This window comes from Glarea lozoyensis (assembly GCF_000409485.1).
Source record: "Glarea lozoyensis ATCC 20868 chromosome Unknown GLAREA2, whole genome shotgun sequence".
Classification (NCBI taxonomy): Eukaryota; Fungi; Ascomycota; class Leotiomycetes; order Helotiales; family Helotiaceae; genus Glarea; species Glarea lozoyensis.
Genome location: NW_007360994.1, coordinates 1,996,374 through 2,014,924, shown reverse-complemented (window position 1 = coordinate 2,014,924; position 18,551 = coordinate 1,996,374). Strand labels below are relative to the sequence as shown.

The window sequence follows — 18,551 nt, the reverse complement described above, 5'->3', positions numbered from 1 at the left end:
TCACCATTTTCCGTGGCAGGGTATAGTTCAGTGACAATGCTCGCTTCGTTTTTTCATTCTACTTGTTCCTTATCATTTTGATCTTGTTACATGAAATCAATCAAGGTTCTGATAAAGATACAGTTAAATTGTGGATATGCAGGCTGTTATAGGTCTGCGCTACACCTCTATCTCATCATCACATGACATAGACAGTTAAATGGCAAAGCATGAGAGGTAAGCTTTAAAACACATATTGTGGTTTAAAAAGCTACTGAGCTTTAGTGAATTCCTTGATAAACTTCCTTTTTATCTTCAAGCTCACGTTATTACTCAAATTCTGCATTATCACATGTTCGGTCATCTCCTCTGCTTCATTTGGCATTTTGTTATCTGGGCTGGTAGTTGCTTATGTACTAGTATAACTTGGATTTCTCTTGAATGTTATGGCCCGAAGGCGTTATTTTGTCTTTGTAAGAGCAGAATTGCTGTTTATCACGCACTAACAAAGCACATAAATTCGTCACAAAGTGGAAGATTAGTCGAAAACTGTTGCATTATCTTTGTGACACTCTGTTGGATCTAATAACACGTTTTTTTTTATTGTCAAGAAGATTCTGATGCAGTGATTGGCCCTAAATTAATAAGAAAAACTTGTTAAGCGGCTCCACATATGTCTCACTCAAAGACAAGATAATACCACTAGTGCTCTTTGTGTCGAACATCTCACAAAACTTCAAAATTCACTTTCTTTGACTAATCTCCAGTATGACAAGGTTTGAAAGCACTCAGGATTAGAAATGATTAGACATATTCGGCTAATTTCTGTTCCGTCCTAGAACGACGGTAGTCCGACTCAAGTGACACAAAATTCGGCCTCCGGACAATGTCCGTTGTTAATAATCAAAAGTGAATAATGAACACCACAACCTATATATTCTGCAATTGTTCGAAGTTTTCTATATCATAACAATACATAGCTCAACATGACGTCAGCTATTGCGAAAGACTCAATTGTTCTAGTCACAGGATGTAATGGCTTCATTGGATCTCACGTTGTTGACCAATCACTCCAAGCGGGCTACCGAGTCCGAGGAACAACTCGAGATCTGAAGAAACTGGAAAGATTAACGAAGTTATGGGAGGAAAAGCATGGAGCAGGAAGATTTGAAGCAGTTGTGGTGCCAAATATGGCTGAAGATGGCGCTTTTGATGACGCCGTTAAAGGTTCAAATCAACCCTCGTCTTCTGTCCCAATCATCGCTAACCCATGGTAGGAGTTTCTGCAATAGCGCACGTCGCCTCGAATCTAACCTTCAAAGCCGATCCTAACGCCGTCATTCCTGAAGTCATCGCCGGAATCAAAAGTATTCTCAAATCAGCCGCCTCCTCAGCAACAGTGAAACGCTTCGTTTTCACTTCCTCTTCCACGGCAGCCGCTTCACCCATCCCAAACAAAGTCTTCCACATCGACTCCAAAACCTGGAACGATGCCGTTGTCGACGAAGCCTGGGCACCTCCGCCCTACGAACCAATGCGCGCCTATGCAGTCTACTCAGCGAGCAAAGTAGAAGCCGAGAGAGCGCTTTGGAAGTTCGTGGAGGAGAATAAACCGGGTTTTGTGGTCAATGCTGTGTTGCCGGATACAGTGTTTGGCAAAATTTTGGATAGGAATTTACATGTTTCGACTGCTGGGTTCGTTAATGCTCTTTACAAGGGAGAACAGCAGCATCTTCCTCCTCGTAAGTGCATCTTGTCTCGTGTTGTGCCAGGATGCTCACGTGATTGAACACAGAATGGTTTGTCGATGTCCAGGACGTAGCGCTTTTGCATTTGGCTTGTATGACTGATCCTTTGATCAAAAACGAGAGAATTATTGCATTTGCGGAGCCGTGGAATTGGAAGTAAGTTTTCGACCTCATATATATTTAGATTTCTGTACTGACGAGACACTTCACCAGTGACATCCTGCGAATTATGCGGAAACTCAGGCCGAATGAGAAAATTATCGATGACTATGCTGATGATAATGCTAGAGATTTGTCGACAGTCGACAATGCTCGTGGAAACGAGATACTGAAAGGTTTCGGGAAGTCGGGATTTACATCCCTTGAAGAGTCTGTCAAGGGGAATATCGATGGGCTGTGAGCAAGAGCTTAGAAATGGCTTTCAATAGCAGTTGGGAGCCTTTTATGGCAAGTTACAGATGTCGATAAAAGCAGTAACGTCAGCTAGAATATTTCGAGCAGTCATTTAACAACTCTTTTCTCTAACACAGACAGCTTGTTATAAGCTTCTAGAACCGTTCCTGAAACTTTCTGAATTCAAAAACAGCTATAACCCTCGTTGTAGTGAACGGGAATTCTCGTCAAGTTGGAACCGCAACAATCTCTTTTCTTTATTCTGACACGATTTCTCCAATTCAAAACCCGTGAATTCCTGGAAACTACACAATTCAAGTGTCGATATTAGGAAAGGTTCGTATTCTCCTGCAGTACATTAGGCATTCTATAACGCGCTCAGCAGTCTTATACAAAAAGGACGGAGTGTGAGACATATTTCTTGGTGAATTTCCCACTTCATGGTTTAGTTTTCAATCTCATACCAGCCTCATAGCATTGAAAGTGAAGCTCCTCACTCCAGATGTACTGAGATCACGCCTCTCATCACACGCCGAGACATGTGAGATTTGAACAGGCACTCATGCAAATGCCAAAACACTCGCTAATCCATATTTTCCACGATGCCTCTTAGATCGGTAGCAGCTACTCTTTCGATGCTGTACTTCGAAGCAAAGTTCTCTCAAGCAGTAGTTGGGGCTGCGCGCCTTAGCGCTTACTTCCTTAAGTTTTCGCCGCCGACAATTGTAGTCAAGAGATAAATGATCGGTTTTGACTGATCACAGATACGCGTTAAGCGGGTATCTCAAACCAACAAATTACAGAGATAAAACTCCTGTACATAATGTCCGGCTGGTCGTTGCAGACAGATACAACGTCTATCAATGGGGTCTATAGCAGGATGGTGTCTGTTGCTGCATCGCATGTGATAGCAAGTACCCCAACACATGTTCCAGCCGTGATACAGTTCAATAGCACTTTTGCTATGTTGTGAGGCATTAATGCCCCTGAGATTATTTGGTCGTGGGGGTATTGAATGATGGATGTGCTGTGTTATGCGAGTTTTTTGAATTGGCAAACAAATTATTAAGGACTACAAGGCTATTGAAACCTATCCGGTGGCCTTTTTGTTCGTGTGCTCCTCCTGGGGAAATACGACTGAGCCGTTGAGCCATTTGAGTCGGCTTTTCCCGTCGAGCATGATGTCTCTTTAATCGACGACTTTGACTTTGCTTTCTTCGCTCTTCTTGCATTCGCTTCTGTGGCACCGGACTCAATAGTGGGCCTTTTGGCAAGAGGTGAGCGGAGAGTGCGTCGTGAATTAAGTGGTGATCTCGCACCAGAGGTGCCATTGGGATCGGTTGGCTTCTCTTGTTGAGCGGTTGGATCTGTTAAAACTAGATGATCTAAGGTCAAATTTTCGAAGTTCTTGGGGGGGGATGTCCCCGTCTTACGACCTTCATGAGACGGTTTCTGAATATTAGGACTTTTTTTGCGATTTTCACTCCCAATTACCGACTCTAATTCGGCCTTGATCAAAGGTATCTGCTCTACAATCCAACGTATTAAAATGGGACGGCGCTCCGCGTCGTGTGTAGTGAGTTGGTAGCTTCGTTTCGGGGGGTAGCACAAAACGTTTAATGTATATGTTTTTGACTCGAAATCAATCAGGCCGTCAATTCGCCTCTTAATGGACTCAAAACGTCTGACTGCAGTGTCTAGCTGAGACTGAGCTGCTGCTGGAAGAAGTTTAGATGCGGTATCGGAATGGCTCGAGCGGGCCAGACGGTTCTCGGCCAAAGTTACAGATACCTTTGCAGCCTCTACCGCCTTTCCAGCAGCCTCTTCTTCATTCACATCTTTGAGTCTACCTGCGAAGCCTTGTTTCCATACAGACTCTTCGGTCTCATCGGGTCTCAGTACATTGGAGTCCACAAGCTTCTTCCATGCCTTCACGTATTGGGGTCGATTGCGGCTCAAGAATGCCATGTCTTTATCATATAGCCAATTTTCGTAAGCAAGAAACTCAATCCACATGGACAATTTATCCTGTACTTTGGGATCTTCGCTGAGTGTGTAGGGATGCTTAAAGTCATGCCTGGCCAAGGTGTCCTGAAGAATTTTAACAAACTTTGGGAAGCGATTTTTGCATCGGTTAGTCCGTTGGAAGACGCAAAATGTCCTCCACTCTCCTTGTTGTGATTCGAAAATCCGCCAGTTTTGTTCATTTCCGTTTTGCCAGTAAGATATGATATCTCGATAGGGTCCTGGGTCTGCCAGAATATCTCGTCCAAGGCTGACGGGATGCGAAGGTCGCCCACCCTCGCTGACAAGACAGTTGTAAACATCCGTATCTTGATCTAGGTCATAATGATATGATTCCTCATCATCCATGGACAAGGTTGAGGGTGGGGAGGGAGCACGTGCAAGCCGTTCTGGACCCTCCTTCTCCAGTCGGTTCGTAACCTCATCAAGATCAACCAAGCTTTGAGCGGGAATATAGGCCCCTGAAGCTCGATCTCTATAAATTGTTACCACAGGAATAAGGACAGACAAAGAGAAAAATCTCACCTTAATCGCTGCAAAAAGTCTTCCGTCAACGTCTTTGGATCTGCGAAGATGCTTCTGCGTGAGTTCAGTGCAAACTCAAGAACCAAAAGTGGCAAGCAGTACTAACCTGCCGTTCATGGCTATGTAACGGTCCAGCTCACTGTCGGTGTAATTGACAATGTCAGACACCAAGACGGTATTTGGGACTAGACTTTGTTTTGTCGTCGCCATAATTGACAATTCTACAGGGGGTTGTATTCTGAACGGAACGGTCTGCGCAGAGAACAACCAGGAGCCTCTAGAGATCCAGTCTAAGTTGTTGTTAATTATACACCGGCATTGTTATTCCGATATCACGATTTGAACGGCCGTCTTGTGCTAAGAGGTCGCCTTCGAATTTATGTGAGTAGGTGAGTCTATGGAAATCTTTCAGGGCGAATGGGCTGCGAAGATTTGACGCGCCGGCCGCAGTCCACAGAACGATAGTGGGGTCGCCAGGTCATCCACGGATCTCTTTCAAAACTAGTTAGCGCTCATAGAACTTCATGGTCTAGAAATTCCAATAATAGATAGTTCTACCAATACGCTCTTCTCACGTTGAAACCAACCGTGGCTATTTGGAGATGTAAAACAAATCGTAGGCGCTAGGCGCCCCACCCCCTGGTGCGCGCCTACAGCAGAGCACGACTGGCTTCGACATGGTGCTTTACTGTTGGAATTACTGGCGACTGCATGTATGATATATGGTGGAATGGAAGTTCAAAACAACAAATTTCCTCACAGTAATACACGAAATATCCGTTATTGTGTCAACTTGATTGAACAAATATCGTGGGTCGATTGTCGTCTATTTTGTCCACCGCAACCAATGGAATATCCCAACTTGATCGCCCGCTTGCTTCCGATAGGAGAAGAACGGCGAAGCAAAAACTGTCAACTGGCATGGGACGCAGTCCGGATGAATACGGTGGAGGACATCTCACGACAAGTCGATCCAGACATTTCCATGTCGCGCAGCGGCGTGGAGACACCAGGATCAATGCTATCGCAAGAAGACAACTCCGAAACCTTCGATACTGCGAGTGAGAAATTACTGCAGGGAATTCCACTGCTCTTTAAGCCTGGTCCTAAGGGCTTGAGAGGTATTGTGCTAGGATCCGGTCCAGACTGTGATATCATCCTCCCAAGCCAACCTAAAGTCAGTCGGGCTCATTGTGCTTTCACATTTGATGACTAGAGACGATTAATACTGCGAGATTTCTCGAGAAATGGGACTACAGTAACATACAACGCACAAGGGGACTCCAGCCGACGAAATTTCACTTGGATCGTTGATGGTCAGAGGCTGCTTAAGGACGGACAAACATCTATTATGATCAAAATAGTGGATATCTACTTCCGCATCGTTGTCGCACCTTTCGAACATGATCTTCAACAGTACAATACTCGAGTGGACCAATTTCTTGAGAATCTCAAAGCAAATAACACCCTGCCAATTGGACAACTCGGGATCCGGAGTTCAAACCCCACAGCACTTCCCAGTGGAGCGCACACGCCTGCTAAAGAAGGGGAAAGGTTGACCATCGTTCAGGAGGAGCTCGGTGCAGGAACTTTCGGATTTGTTCGACACGAGTGGAATGTTAGCACCGGTGTAGAATATGCAGTTAAAGTGCCAAACTTAAAAACACCAAATTCCGTCACTTTCTTGGCGCGAGAAGCCGCTACACTGGCTAAAATATCACACGTGAGTGAATGTCTGTTCTTTACTGGGGAATTCGATATTGACATGCCCAGGACCATGTCATTAAGATGGTGGAGTTCATAACTCAACCGCCTCAACTAGTTTTGGAATACGCAATGTTTGGAACCCTTGCAGACCAAAACAATATCCAGTCTGGTGAATCTATCGCCCTACTCCAACAAGGATTGTCCGCCCTAGAATACCTTCACGGCTTCTCCATACCCATCGTTCATCGTGATATTAAACCGGAAAATATCCTGATATGGTTCCGAAATCCAATTCATATGAAATTTGCGGATTTCGGACTTTCCAAAATTGGGCAGGATTTGGCGACACAATGCGGATCACCCTACTACCAGGCACCAGAGGTTTTCTCAGGAGATATATATACCTCGAAAGTGGACGTATGGTCTTTCGGTTTAGTGATCTTCCAATCGGCATATACGCTGCCCAAACCCCTCAATACTGGGCAGAAATGGTGTAGACAGATTGTTGAATTTGCCATAACTCATGAATCTCGTCCCTTGATTGACTTATTGACCAACAGCATGTTAATTATGGATCCGCGGTGTCGTGGCTCTGCAAAGAAGTGTCAGGAAGATGCAATGGAACTTACCCGAATATCGCGTAGATCAACTCCAACACAGGAATCGTTTCTTCAAAACAAAACAAAAGCAGTGCTATCAAAGTCTCTAAACGTTGGCACGGTGACAGAGCTTGTAACGTGGGCCAGCCCCCTTCCCAATTCTGATGTCTCAACATCTTTGAGGAAAAGTAAGCGGACAGCTCCTCCGGCAGGGAGTTCAAAAAACGACACCAAACGACAGCAGACGACCTCTTCAAAGTCTTCTATGCATGAAGGAAGTGACCCACTACTCGGGGTATTTAGGGATGGCCGTGTACAGTACGGATCCTCCATTGCTGAGTATCTGGGTGGGGGTGATGATGGTGATTTGAGTTTCAGCAGCTGGGGAAAATCGTCCAAATTATCGAAATCCCAGATCACTGAAGAGCTTTCGCAACCTGCTGAGATATCTAAGGGAAATGACTTGCTCCTATATCCACTGGGCTCACCAGTGGCCCAGCATCAAGAAAGCCGTACAGGGGAGGGTCTAGTTGCCACTGTCGCGAAGCCACTTTATGCTGGGAATGTTGAGACCCAAAGCTTTGGAAGCAATTCCTGGAAGGATAGTAAAAAGTCCTGGACAGAAAGTCGAAAAAACGAGTATATGGATGCACTTCTGCTGATGCCCCTTCCTGGTGCAGAGTCTTTCTAGAGCGAACTCTAATCGAATGGTTCAGAGGCTTGAGGTGCGCGATATAATTTGCAGTAAGCCATGGACACCCCAACGATGGATTATGCCAGCATACGGCTAAGCGTACGTACGTAACTTGCAAACATCGTCTTTTAAAAAGCTTCAGTTGCTGATTATTATAGACAAAACACACGATAGTTGTGAAATTGAGGTTCGGTTCAAGCTCGACTATCTGGCAGCACCATGATCTTAAGTATATACTTCAGTTGTTACAACATCAATCACTACATAGAGAGAAGATCTTTATCATAAATTAGAGTTAAGTAATACTACGTTTTGAAAGATTATATAAATACCATACAATATAATCTGGCGCTCGCAGGAGTATATCAACTCCTGTGCGTGGGAAGGTGGTCCTACCTCATCGTACGCAAGGTAATCGTGCCGAAATTGGTGCCTTTGCTAAGGCCGAAGGCAGACAATATAGTTTGGGAGACACGATTATGACAAATATGGAACCGTAATACATACCGATCGGCCAGGTGTTGGCTCAATACCCCCTTGCTCGGATCACAACAATTGTGTAGTTTGGGGCTGTGAGGATTACCTGCTACACGAAAGGTCAAGGTTCCTTTCGGAAAGATCTAGATAGAGGGTGGTCCAAGATTGGACGGCTCCATATACGAGGCAATGAAAAAAGCGCCTAAATCACCATCTGAGCAACCACCCCCCAAGAAGTCAAACCAAGTGGGGGAAAATAACAAACGAAGCCTCACGATCCTAAGTCATCCAACTCCAAGCCTTCTAAAACTCCTTCTCTTGGATCGAAATTACCCAAATCCAGTTCCAAGCCACTTTCATACGCGTTGGCCAAAACTTTAGCAACAAAATCGGTGTCCTTGGCAAAGTCTTCAAGATCGCACGCCCCTACACCTATATCGACTGCGTCTAGAGCAACTCAGTCGTCCATGACACAGGCTTTGCCATCCCTGAGCCCAATCAAATCTACTAAAAAGGGTTTTTCTATCACTCTCAACGGAGCGGTGGTAAAAGCGGCCTAATCGAGAAGATATCGTTTTTGTGAAGGTCTACGCGGGATTTAGTTAATTGGCAACAAATATGCGTGTCTTTAGAAAAGATTTGTTTGAGATAGGAGGAGATTTTGGTAACTTTGTTGATGGGTTGTGGCGCAACGGCGTTGATTGTGATTTGCTTTTTTGTAAAAGTAGTGTTGTCTTGCGTCTTGTTGTTAGGGAAAATTGAACTTTAATTTAGAATCTCGTGTAAAATCCTCCATATTGAACCAGTGAGGAATCTTATCAAACCGGTCACCGTCAAAAGGCTCAAGTTCTGGATATACATCTTCATAGCCCTCCCCAGCAACTGCCCTCGACATGAAGGGTTGAAGATAAGCGAACCATCCTAGGCGAAATTCAATATGGCCCAATCCGCCAAGCTTGCGCAAAGACCGTGTGATATCACAATAAACATCATAAATGGGGTTTGAATCCCTGTAGTAATTGTTATAGCGGTCCAGGTCGGAACCTAAATCATACGTTTCCGCCTCGACAATAATTGACGATTGAGGAATATTGAGATGAATCTTGAGATATTCTACTAACTTGAGCCATTGGTTGTTGTAGTCTAGTTTAATCCAGTGTTTGACACGTGTCTCATCGAATCGAAATTGTATCTGTCGAACATATCTGAAACTTTCCATGGGGAGACGCGATAAGAAGTCGATAGTCTTCTCTGGATCCTGGTCGAAGTCGAAACAGTTACTTCGAAAGAAAACGGCCATGGCATCTTGGCGCATTTGCTTATTAACGAAGAATAGTGCAAAGGGGATTTGTCGACAAATGCATGCACTCGAGTAAGCAGCACGCTGCGGTGGACAACAACAATCCATCGTTGTTTCCGTGCATTTTCTGCAACATCCGTGGGCTTTGTACCTGTAGCGACCATGGCCTCCAAACAGCTTACTCCCTCGAATGCGAAGCGGGTTATCGTCGTGTGTATTGTGACCATCTTGTCGGCTTAGCTGTGTGTACTCTAATATTTGTAGCCATATCTCCCGAGGAAGATGTTTGTAAAGAAGGAACCGAGAGCTTTGAGTGACCATCTGAGTTGTTCGTTCAGAAGTCTCTCGAGCCAGAGTACTTATTTGGTAATTTAGATGTCGACTTAATCGAATAGTGCTTTGCCGTAAGGGAGGCAGCCTTAACAGAGGCTCAATGATCGCTTTTCCGGAGTCCAAGTTTGCTACGTCGCATATAAATGGGAGCTTTAAGCGTGCAGGTGTAACTGCCTAGGCGAGATGCAGCGCAACCTTTTCCCATTCTGTAAGAAGATCTTTTCCAGCAAGAGATGCTACGTCAAACGCATAGTCAGATCTTATCGCAGGAGCTTTGCAATGGTAACATCTTGCACGGGAAGAAAGATTTTCGTGTCCTCTTTGGCAGGGCCATGAATTGAGTCTAAGGAGTAGCGAGTTCATTGTCGAAAGGAGGTGGGAGTCTAACCCCAAAAGTAAAACAAGATCGCTGACACCTGAAACTCGAAGCAAGAATTTGTTCTTCGCATAGAGCGCTGAGAAACAATCTTCGTAAAAGCTCTTAGACACAAGAAGCAGCTGAGTTGGCAGCTTATCGCATACACAATCAGGCGTTTCATTCAATGTCCCGTGAGAGATGTCCCCTCCATGCTTGCGGATAGGATATACACAATCCTCACTCTCCCAATTACGGTATTCTCCTCGATTATTGTAGACCTGCGGATGGTACCCAGTAGGCACGTTCAGCTCAATGGGACATGGCCGAATTAATCCTGAATATGAGTAGATCCCCGTTCGTATTTTTTCGGGGAGGTCTAGGAACGACAGTGAAAACGACATGATAAGAAGCGGAATTGTGACGATTGTAAAAAACGGGAGGAAGACCGGCTGATATTTCGTTCTATGTGCGATGCGGAACGAACAAGAAGAGAGCAGAAGAGATGTCTAAGCTTGTGAAGTTGTTTCTGTTGGACTTTTGGCTGAACCCTGTTGAGCATGTTGGACTGTTGTTGGAAATTGCGCATCTTATTATAGCCGGCCTATATATCAGCAGCCCGTTCGTCTTCCCAGACGAAGTCGCTATTTCAGGGGTCATGGTGGTTAATTTAAGGTTTGGCCGAGCTAAATTTGTTCTATTGTGACCTGCATCAATAAAGTATATTTACTCAATGTCATTAAACAAATTAAGCCTTAAAGATAAATTCATGGGTATCCCATTGTGAGAAGGTGTCTCGTCAGACCTGCGACCCACTGGTGATGGTGTCCATCATATGCAAAAGCGGCTCGAATACTTTATTGGTGGTCAGCCGCAGGATCGGAAATGTACGCCAACCAACATCCACACCCAATTGATCGGCATACATGGTGAGACATTGGAATTTTCCTCCAAACCAAGTATGGCGCAATCGCAATGTTGGGGATAGCCTCAATTTAAAGATTTGAATGTAGCCACGCTCTTCCTCTCCTTCTCTTTCGCGTTGGCGCTCACTTCCCGGGTCTCATGGGTCTCACTTCAGTAGGCTTGCTATCGTTGATTTAAGTTTTTGCACAACGTCATCTCAACGTCTCCCTTATATTTCCATTTTATTTCTGCTTCGTATCAGGCTGGAGACATGATAATCTTAACGATTATAGTGGACACATAAGGCCTACAACTAGAATTACGAAGGGCCGTCTAGCCTTCGTAGACTCGATTGTCAAGATCCTTCATATACAATCATTATAACCTTTTACATAACTCTTTGACTTGAGTTTGTGCCTTGCGGCGGTCGAGGAGGTGGTTGAAACGGACTCGAAAGTCAAAGGTACAAGTGTTTAAGCATAATAATACTGGGATTCAAGTAGAAGCACGGAAGGAAGACGGGCTTTTTGGTATGTTTTGAATATCTTTCAGGTGGTGTAGGGAAAATACCACCAATAGAGTCACAAGTAATCATAAGGAACGTGTTCGAAGGACCTTTGCAAATTTTACAATGAACTACTTCTCTGCGGAATCGACCAATTACCGAGGAAGAGGTGAACAAATGATGAGTAAAATATTGCGAAGCAAATTAGTCGACATGGCAAGAGCACCATTTGCTAAACTTCTCAAATAATCAGATATATGTTTTTTTTAGGGTTGATCAATGTTGTGATAAACGATGAGCCCGAAATGAATCGAGGTCTGGAAAAATCGCCAGGCGGGGAAACTCTTAAAAATGACTCTCAGCCCAACTTTAGATCGATTTTAAAAGTCTCAAGAAATGAATCAAAGTACCGAGAATAACAAAAGACTCATGACATGTACCAGCTGTCGTGAGGTTCCAAAACCGCTAGACTACAAATTCCGCCTCATCGTCTCGCTAAGCGTCAGCTTCCTCACCTCAATACCCGATATCCGGATTACCACACTAAGTCTTACCTAATCACATAGCTGAGCCCGAATAGCCGTGTATGTTTAGGTAGAGTGGTACCCGCGTTCAAAGTAGTCATATTTGTAATCCCAAACTAATCTTCAGCCGCAACTCCAGATGAAGTTGTTTATGGTGGTTATGGTTGCAATGACTGGTTACGGAAGAAGCGTCTTTGACGGGCTTAGCAAGGAAAATTAGCTGATATTGTGGTGAGAGTTCTGGATTGCCGAAGTGGTGGGTGGTGGATGAGGTGGCGGAGGGAGTATAATAAGATGTGTTGGAACGGACTGAAGATGGGAAATACATAAGAAGTCTTCTTCACCACGCTTATAGTTCTCAAGCCAGTACAAGAAAAAATCCCGTAATCAATCTACTTTCTACAAGCGCGAAAAGATAACAACATTATGGCTGCTGCCGTACCACGAGGTGTAGGACCTTTCCTAGCCTTTACAGATTACACATGGGACAAATGTTTCGAGATAGACACGCCCGAAGAGGTCACCATTCCCACCTTCCTTTCGAGATCCAGAACTAACCCCCTACCTAGGTAATCGCATTTGTCAAAAAAGTCTGTGCATATAAAGATATGAAGACCGACCGTATGGCTACCAACATCGTGTCAAAATTCAACTTGACAAATGGGGTATTGACGGGATTGATCTTCTTGACACCAACCGCGCAAGGAACGCCTCCCTATCCGGTACTTGACCCAATCATGCTCCCGCTGGGCGGAGTGGATTTACCACACTACACGGTCTTCGATCTCCTGGGATACTGCATGGCACGAGCGGCATTATTCGATCCCATCGTTGATGCAGGTCCAAAAGCACCCACGGCAGGAAACTTCTACATGCCTTTACTAAGTTTGTTTTGCCGCTGGTCGAAGCTCCTTGTTAGTAACAACTTCCTGCCGAATATGCACTCCATCACCTGGGTAGAAAATGCCAAAGAGGTACCGCTTAAGATCGTACTTGGTTCGACGATCCCTACGGATGTGGGTGGTAAACCAGCGGAACAGCCAGGCAAGACGGAGGTTCAAGAAGCTAGACTGGTGAAGATCATTGGTGCAGCCGCGACGAACGGGACGAATTTCAAGACGAAAACGCCAACGGAGAAGGATGTTGATCCGGAAGGGAAGAAACGTAAGATAAGAAAGGATGATTTCGCTTATCCAATGAAGATGAACGCAGCTGGGAAGTTTGAGAAGCAAGATTTCCAGCTGTTTGGGCACTGCTCTGAGTCAAATCAGTTTGTGTGGTATCCTTTCCGGTAAGTTGAAGTAAACACCGCTAAGTCAGGAATGCGTACTGACGAAGAGCTTTAGCCTGCGTGGTCAAACCAGCGAAACCATCTACGGTCTAGCAATGGCACCTCCCAAAGCCCCCAAAACAGGAGCTTATACGTTCGGAGCCTTTGAAGGAGCGTTAGAGGATCCATGTATCAACTGCCAGCGAATGATTCGGGTACTCCTTGGGGAGCAAGGCCAAGCGGCTAGTACGCCGAAGCCCAAGGCTAAAGTACCTACAGATGATGCCTTGCTGGACGATTACTACGAGCAGTTGGGTAAGGACAATGTCATGGCTAAGAAGCAGAAAGCTTTGGATAAGTCGACTAGCCAGAATGTGTTGCAGTACTTTGGAGTCACTGAGTTGAAGAAGAATAAGGGGCTGCCAAATAAGAAGGGTTCGATTGGAATTTCATCTTTTGCGGCGGGTGGTACTAATCCGAGGAGTTTGAATGCATTAGCAGTCGCTCCTGGGGGTGGCGATGACGATGATAATGACGATGCAGAGGGAGGTGACGAAGAAGCGGGCGAAGAAGAAGCTGACGAGGACGACGACGCTGAAGATGCGGATGAAGATGACGGAGAAGCTGGGGAGGACGATGAGGCTGGAGAAGAGGAAGGTGATGGAAACGCGGAGGAAGACGACGCCGGAAGCGAAGTTGCAGAAGAAGACAACACCGCGGCAGATGAAGACGAGGATGCTGATGACGCGGCCGGAGGAGATGGTGAAGATGAAGAGGCGGACGAGGACGATGGAGAGGAGGAGTCTGGCGAAGACGCGGAGGGGGGAGAAGAAGGAGGGGGGATGAGGGAGGAGATGAGGAGGAGGAAGCAGAAGAAGAGGACCCTGCGCCGATAGCTACCAACGCGCCTACAGCTTAAGTCGTTGAATCTCCCAGAAATAGGAATACTTTGGCTCCTCGCTCCTCATTCCTTGGTTATCAAATGTCTCCATCTCCACCCACGTCCGCTTCTTCTTATCTACTCCATAAATTTTATTCCGAGTCAAAATGTAGCGTAAGACTCCTCAATATACCGCCAATACTTTGTAATCACCAATATTTCAAAATTCTCCTTTCTCTAATAATCCCACCAATCGCTCTATCTTACTCGTTCCACCGCCGCTTAAAATCTCTTCCAGATCTCGCATTACATCCCGACGCTCTCGCTTAGCACAGGTGGATCCACCCCCTAAACATAACCAACCACCTCACTAATCCCGCTGCCCTAGAACCCCAATTGCAGACCCCTTGGTACATTTTGAACTCAGTAAGTCACATCAGCTGAAAATTCAACTCCAAGAAAAGTCCAGACCCTAGACGTAAGGATTCCCAATATACCGAAACCCGTGAAAAGGGGGTTAAGCGAGAAGGGCTTAGGGGTTAACATTGAATCGAGACTCTGCACAAAAGCTTCAACAAATCCTCAAATCCAGTACAACCACAACCACCTGGTGCACCCGTGCAATCAAAAAGGATAAAAATCCCAACTCAGAGGAAGAAACAAGCTAAAGTAGACAGATATGTAATTCAGGCGCATATCTATGCTACGTAGAGTCGAGCACATGTAATTTCCAACCCGCCAGCCAACCAAATCCCAAGTCCAAACTCCCAATCTCCAAGACCATGCACTACCACAAGTACTCCCGTGTCCCAACGCTAAATATTCCTACTGCTGTGATGTCAAAATGCGCACCACATATCCAGCACGTGTATTCTCGCTCATCGCCTTCGAATATCATAAGATAATAGACCAACCTAGAGGCCTACCGGTCCCCTTCCATTAAGCCCACCACTCCGAAAATATTCGGCAACGACCCCAACAGCATAAGTGCAAGCCCCAATCGACGCAGCTCCAATCAGCAATTTCCTTCCCTTACTCTTCTTCTTTTTGCCCTGAAATGCCTCCTCCTCCCAATTTTTCTTCCCACTAACAGGTTCTTGTACACGATCATTCTGGACGTCATTCCACTTATTGTCACTTGCTCCGTCATAGGAATCGTAGTTTACAAACCCAGTGGGAGAAGCGAAATTGCCGGTCGCAGGAAAAGGCCCCATGCCATCAATCGGATTCCTGAGTAGATGTTTCTCACGCTGAGGTATGATAGATGGGCGGACTTTGCGGAAGATAAGAACGTCTCCAGAACCGGAGTCGATGTCATACCCCTCCATAGCGAGCTTCTCGAAGTATGGAAAGAATCTGGCGGGCTGAGAAAGCCGTGGAATAACTTCAGCAATGTTAAGTGGTTGCGACATGACATTCCCTTTTGAAGTCGTGTCTCCAACAGCAACCATTTGGGTTGCTGGATCATAGGCAAGCACTTTGTATTCAAATGATACTTTGTGAAATATTTCCTCCAAAGTCCTTTGCACCTCATCTTGGGTAAGGGGTGATGAAGGAGCGGTAGCGGTATTATCTGCTGCATCAGAATTTGTTTTGGAAGACGGCTTCATTGATGAGGGTTCTATCGACTCCTTGTTTCCCTTCAGAGACGGATTGCTTGATGCCGCCTCTGCCGCCGATTTGAGGCATGAGGAAATTGATGTTGACAAGTCTCCTTCGCCTTGCATACTAGATTTTAGATCTGGATTTTCTTGATTGCGAGTGGTCGTAGCCGCTAATTTGGTGGTTGAATTACGTTCCAACGATGTTTCCAATCTAGGAGTGTTCGGTATCCTTGAGAACAGCTCTTGCGAAGCTCCCCCCGAAATGGTTTGCTTGTCAGCATTTGCTTTGTCACTTTCAATCCCCTCATAGTTGAGTTTTTCTGGAAGCAGAGATGCAGTTCCAGACATTCCACTGTCCCATCTGACAGAAGATTCTTCCGGAAAGTCCCGGACAAAATTCCCAGTCAACTTCTTTTCAGGTGCTGGGGATGGTGTTCGTTTCCCTTCCGGATCTGAGCTTTTGCTGGAGACTTTTCCCTTCCGGTTGGAATTTCCAGTCGAATTCTTATCAAGGTTGCGAGCCTTGAAACCGGGATGTCGATAAATCTCCCGAATATCTGCTGCATTTGGCTCTGCCTTTGCTTCTTCTAAAGATGAGCGAGCGACTGGTTCCGGTTCTTCAATATAGCGGAACAGCTTTTGGTATTTGGTTTGTTGAGCGGAAGGTCGAGGGCTGTAAGAAATTCGACTGTCATAATCGCGAAGGCCCTCAGCGACAGGATCTCGTGGTTGAATATTACCATCTGGTTCGTTATGATAAACTGGACCGTAGGGATGTTCCTTGTCATAAGCTGCCATAGCATCTTTGATATTTTCACAAGGTTGTCCATCAGGTTCGTTGTGATATACTGCTCCATATGGATGACGGGAATCATAATCGTTTAGACATTTTTCGACGGGGTCCTGCATCTCCTCGTGAGGCATCTGCCCATCAGGCTCATATGCCATGAAAGGCTGGTCGTAGGATACCTTTGAATCATAGATACCATAACCATAATCGCTCGCTTCTCTTGTCGATTTTGATGAAACGGAGGTTTGCGGTTGGGCAGACTGAGCAACTTCTTTATCAAATTTGAAAAGCATCTGGTCCAAAACTGCTTTCGGAGAAGACGTCCTGCCATTGAAGGGCCGTTTGATCTTTTGCGTGACCTTAGAGACTTCATCATGGGATCTTGGCCTGTCGGGCTTGTCGTGGGTTTCGACCTGTCCGTCAGGCTCATACGCCATGAAAGGTTCGTTATAAGAAACTTTGGCGTCATAGATTCCATACCCATCGTCGTTGACCTCGGTTGCTGTGCCTTTTCGGCTGGATTTTAGATTAGGTTCGATCTGTCCATCGGGCTCATATGCCATAAAAGGTTTGTTGTAGGAGACTTTGGCGTCATAGATTCCATACCCATCATCGCTAAGTTGAGTTGTTGTGGTTCTTTGGCTGGATCTTAGATTTGTGGAAGGAGTAGGTCTAATTCTTGCTTTGTTTACCTGAGCGTTCTGTGATTCAAGATTGATTGAGCGGAAGTCATTTGAGTTCTGAGCATTCTTGGAAGGAGCAGACTTCTCGGCGGCCAATCTTGGTTTTGTTGCATTATCCCAAGGAGGGTTGAAGTCTTGGAAATGGAACCGATAGCCTTTGAATGTCTTCACTGGAACATGGATTGACTTGCGGAAATTTTCCGTTTCATGTGCTGTGGAATTCTTGTACACTCTTCGATTCGTGATGGGATCTATTTCATATGCCTGGTTTTCTGATGTGATCCCTTTTTCTTCACGTAACCGCGTATTCGTTTTGGACCTATCGGATTTTGTCACTTCCTGTCTTGCATGGTTTAGATTGTAGATTCGTCGACGAGAATTAGAAGAATTCAACGTATCATTATCTGCTGCGTTTGGAAAATTCTTGGAATTTAGGAGATGGTCAAGGGCGCTCTGCTCAACATCTTCAATGCCTCGTTCGGGTGCGCTGGGGGGCTCACCGTCGAATCCGTTGATGTCGAGATTCGCCCATCTAGCATGAGGCTGCGGGTTTCGATGATTCCACGCACTGCACATGAAACTTTTAAGCCCGAAGTGCTTCCCATAATTTGGAAGTCGTCTTTCATCCCATAGTAACTTTCGATTCAAAGCTTCCATATATTTGTGTGCCGCCAGTCGATTTCGATGCTTCAACTCTTTTTGGTAGGTAGGGTCCAGGTAGGACGACCATGGGCCAAATTTGAAAGCTCGTGATTGCTGACTTCGAACTCTTGGTCGTATTATTTTGCTTGATCGTAAACGGGAAGTGGCAGCTGCGACAGGAACCCGAGGCAGCCCGACCTGGGAGCTTGCCAGGAGATTCGTGGTAAGCATTTTGTCAGTTCGATTTGGTGCTACGAACACAAACTACGCACTAATGACGCCCGTCAGTAATCATGAATCAACAGACACAAGGGCAGCTCGATGGGCATTAGGATTAGGAGACTCGTCTTACTATTCTCAATGGAGCGCAGCAACTTGTATTCGCGTGATAGGAAATGTTTGCCAGTTGTGGCAGGCCGTGGTTGAAAGGTCAATGCGAAGTTCCGAGAGGACTGCCCATTCAAGTTGAAGATGAAGAGCTATTCATAAGGGATAATAGTGGAATATTGTGATAAGCATGCAAAAGACGTGAATCCCCCGAAAAGGTGATGCTGTGGTGATTCTGAGCCGGTCAAAGCCTTTCAGCAGTATCTCACCACCGGGTTGAATATC

General features: G+C 45.6%; 6 protein-coding genes across 6 annotated transcripts; 3 read left to right on the top strand and 3 right to left on the bottom strand.

The window, feature by feature from the left end:
* Positions 1 to 965: 965 nt before the first annotated feature.
* GLAREA_03986 (NAD(P)-binding Rossmann-fold containing protein) lies at positions 966 to 2,127 on the top strand (the record flags this gene model as incomplete). The annotated part of the gene is made up of 4 exons (XM_008084239.1): positions 966 to 1,206; positions 1,257 to 1,721; positions 1,775 to 1,883; positions 1,941 to 2,127. The coding sequence occupies 4 exons, from the start codon at positions 966 to 968 to the stop codon at positions 2,125 to 2,127; spliced, it is 1,002 nt and encodes a 333-aa protein (XP_008082430.1).
* Positions 2,128 to 3,200: 1,073 nt separating this feature from the next.
* On the bottom strand, positions 3,201 to 4,880 carry GLAREA_03985 (uncharacterized protein; the record flags this gene model as incomplete). Its single annotated transcript, XM_008084238.1, has 3 exons — positions 3,201 to 4,620; positions 4,671 to 4,724; positions 4,777 to 4,880. The coding sequence occupies 3 exons, from the start codon at positions 4,878 to 4,880 to the stop codon at positions 3,201 to 3,203; spliced, it is 1,578 nt and encodes a 525-aa protein (XP_008082429.1).
* Positions 4,881 to 5,517: 637 nt separating this feature from the next.
* On the top strand, positions 5,518 to 7,667 carry GLAREA_03984 (Protein kinase-like (PK-like); the record flags this gene model as incomplete). Its single annotated transcript, XM_008084237.1, has 3 exons — positions 5,518 to 5,847; positions 5,992 to 6,393; positions 6,444 to 7,667. 3 exons carry the CDS (start codon positions 5,518 to 5,520, stop codon positions 7,665 to 7,667), a joined length of 1,956 nt encoding a protein of 651 aa, XP_008082428.1.
* A 1,228-nt stretch (positions 7,668 to 8,895) lies between these two features.
* GLAREA_03983 (uncharacterized protein) lies at positions 8,896 to 9,447 on the bottom strand (the record flags this gene model as incomplete). Its single annotated transcript, XM_008084236.1, has 1 exon — positions 8,896 to 9,447. One exon carries the CDS (start codon positions 9,445 to 9,447, stop codon positions 8,896 to 8,898), a length of 552 nt encoding a protein of 183 aa, XP_008082427.1.
* Positions 9,448 to 12,496: 3,049 nt separating this feature from the next.
* Positions 12,497 to 14,236, top strand: GLAREA_03982 (uncharacterized protein; the record flags this gene model as incomplete). The annotated part of the gene is made up of 3 exons (XM_008084235.1): positions 12,497 to 12,589; positions 12,640 to 13,361; positions 13,417 to 14,236. The coding sequence occupies 3 exons, from the start codon at positions 12,497 to 12,499 to the stop codon at positions 14,234 to 14,236; spliced, it is 1,635 nt and encodes a 544-aa protein (XP_008082426.1).
* An 898-nt stretch (positions 14,237 to 15,134) lies between these two features.
* GLAREA_03981 (uncharacterized protein) lies at positions 15,135 to 18,170 on the bottom strand (the record flags this gene model as incomplete). Its single annotated transcript, XM_008084234.1, has 1 exon — positions 15,135 to 18,170. One exon carries the CDS (start codon positions 18,168 to 18,170, stop codon positions 15,135 to 15,137), a length of 3,036 nt encoding a protein of 1,011 aa, XP_008082425.1.
* Between the last annotated feature and the right edge of the window lie 381 nt (positions 18,171 to 18,551).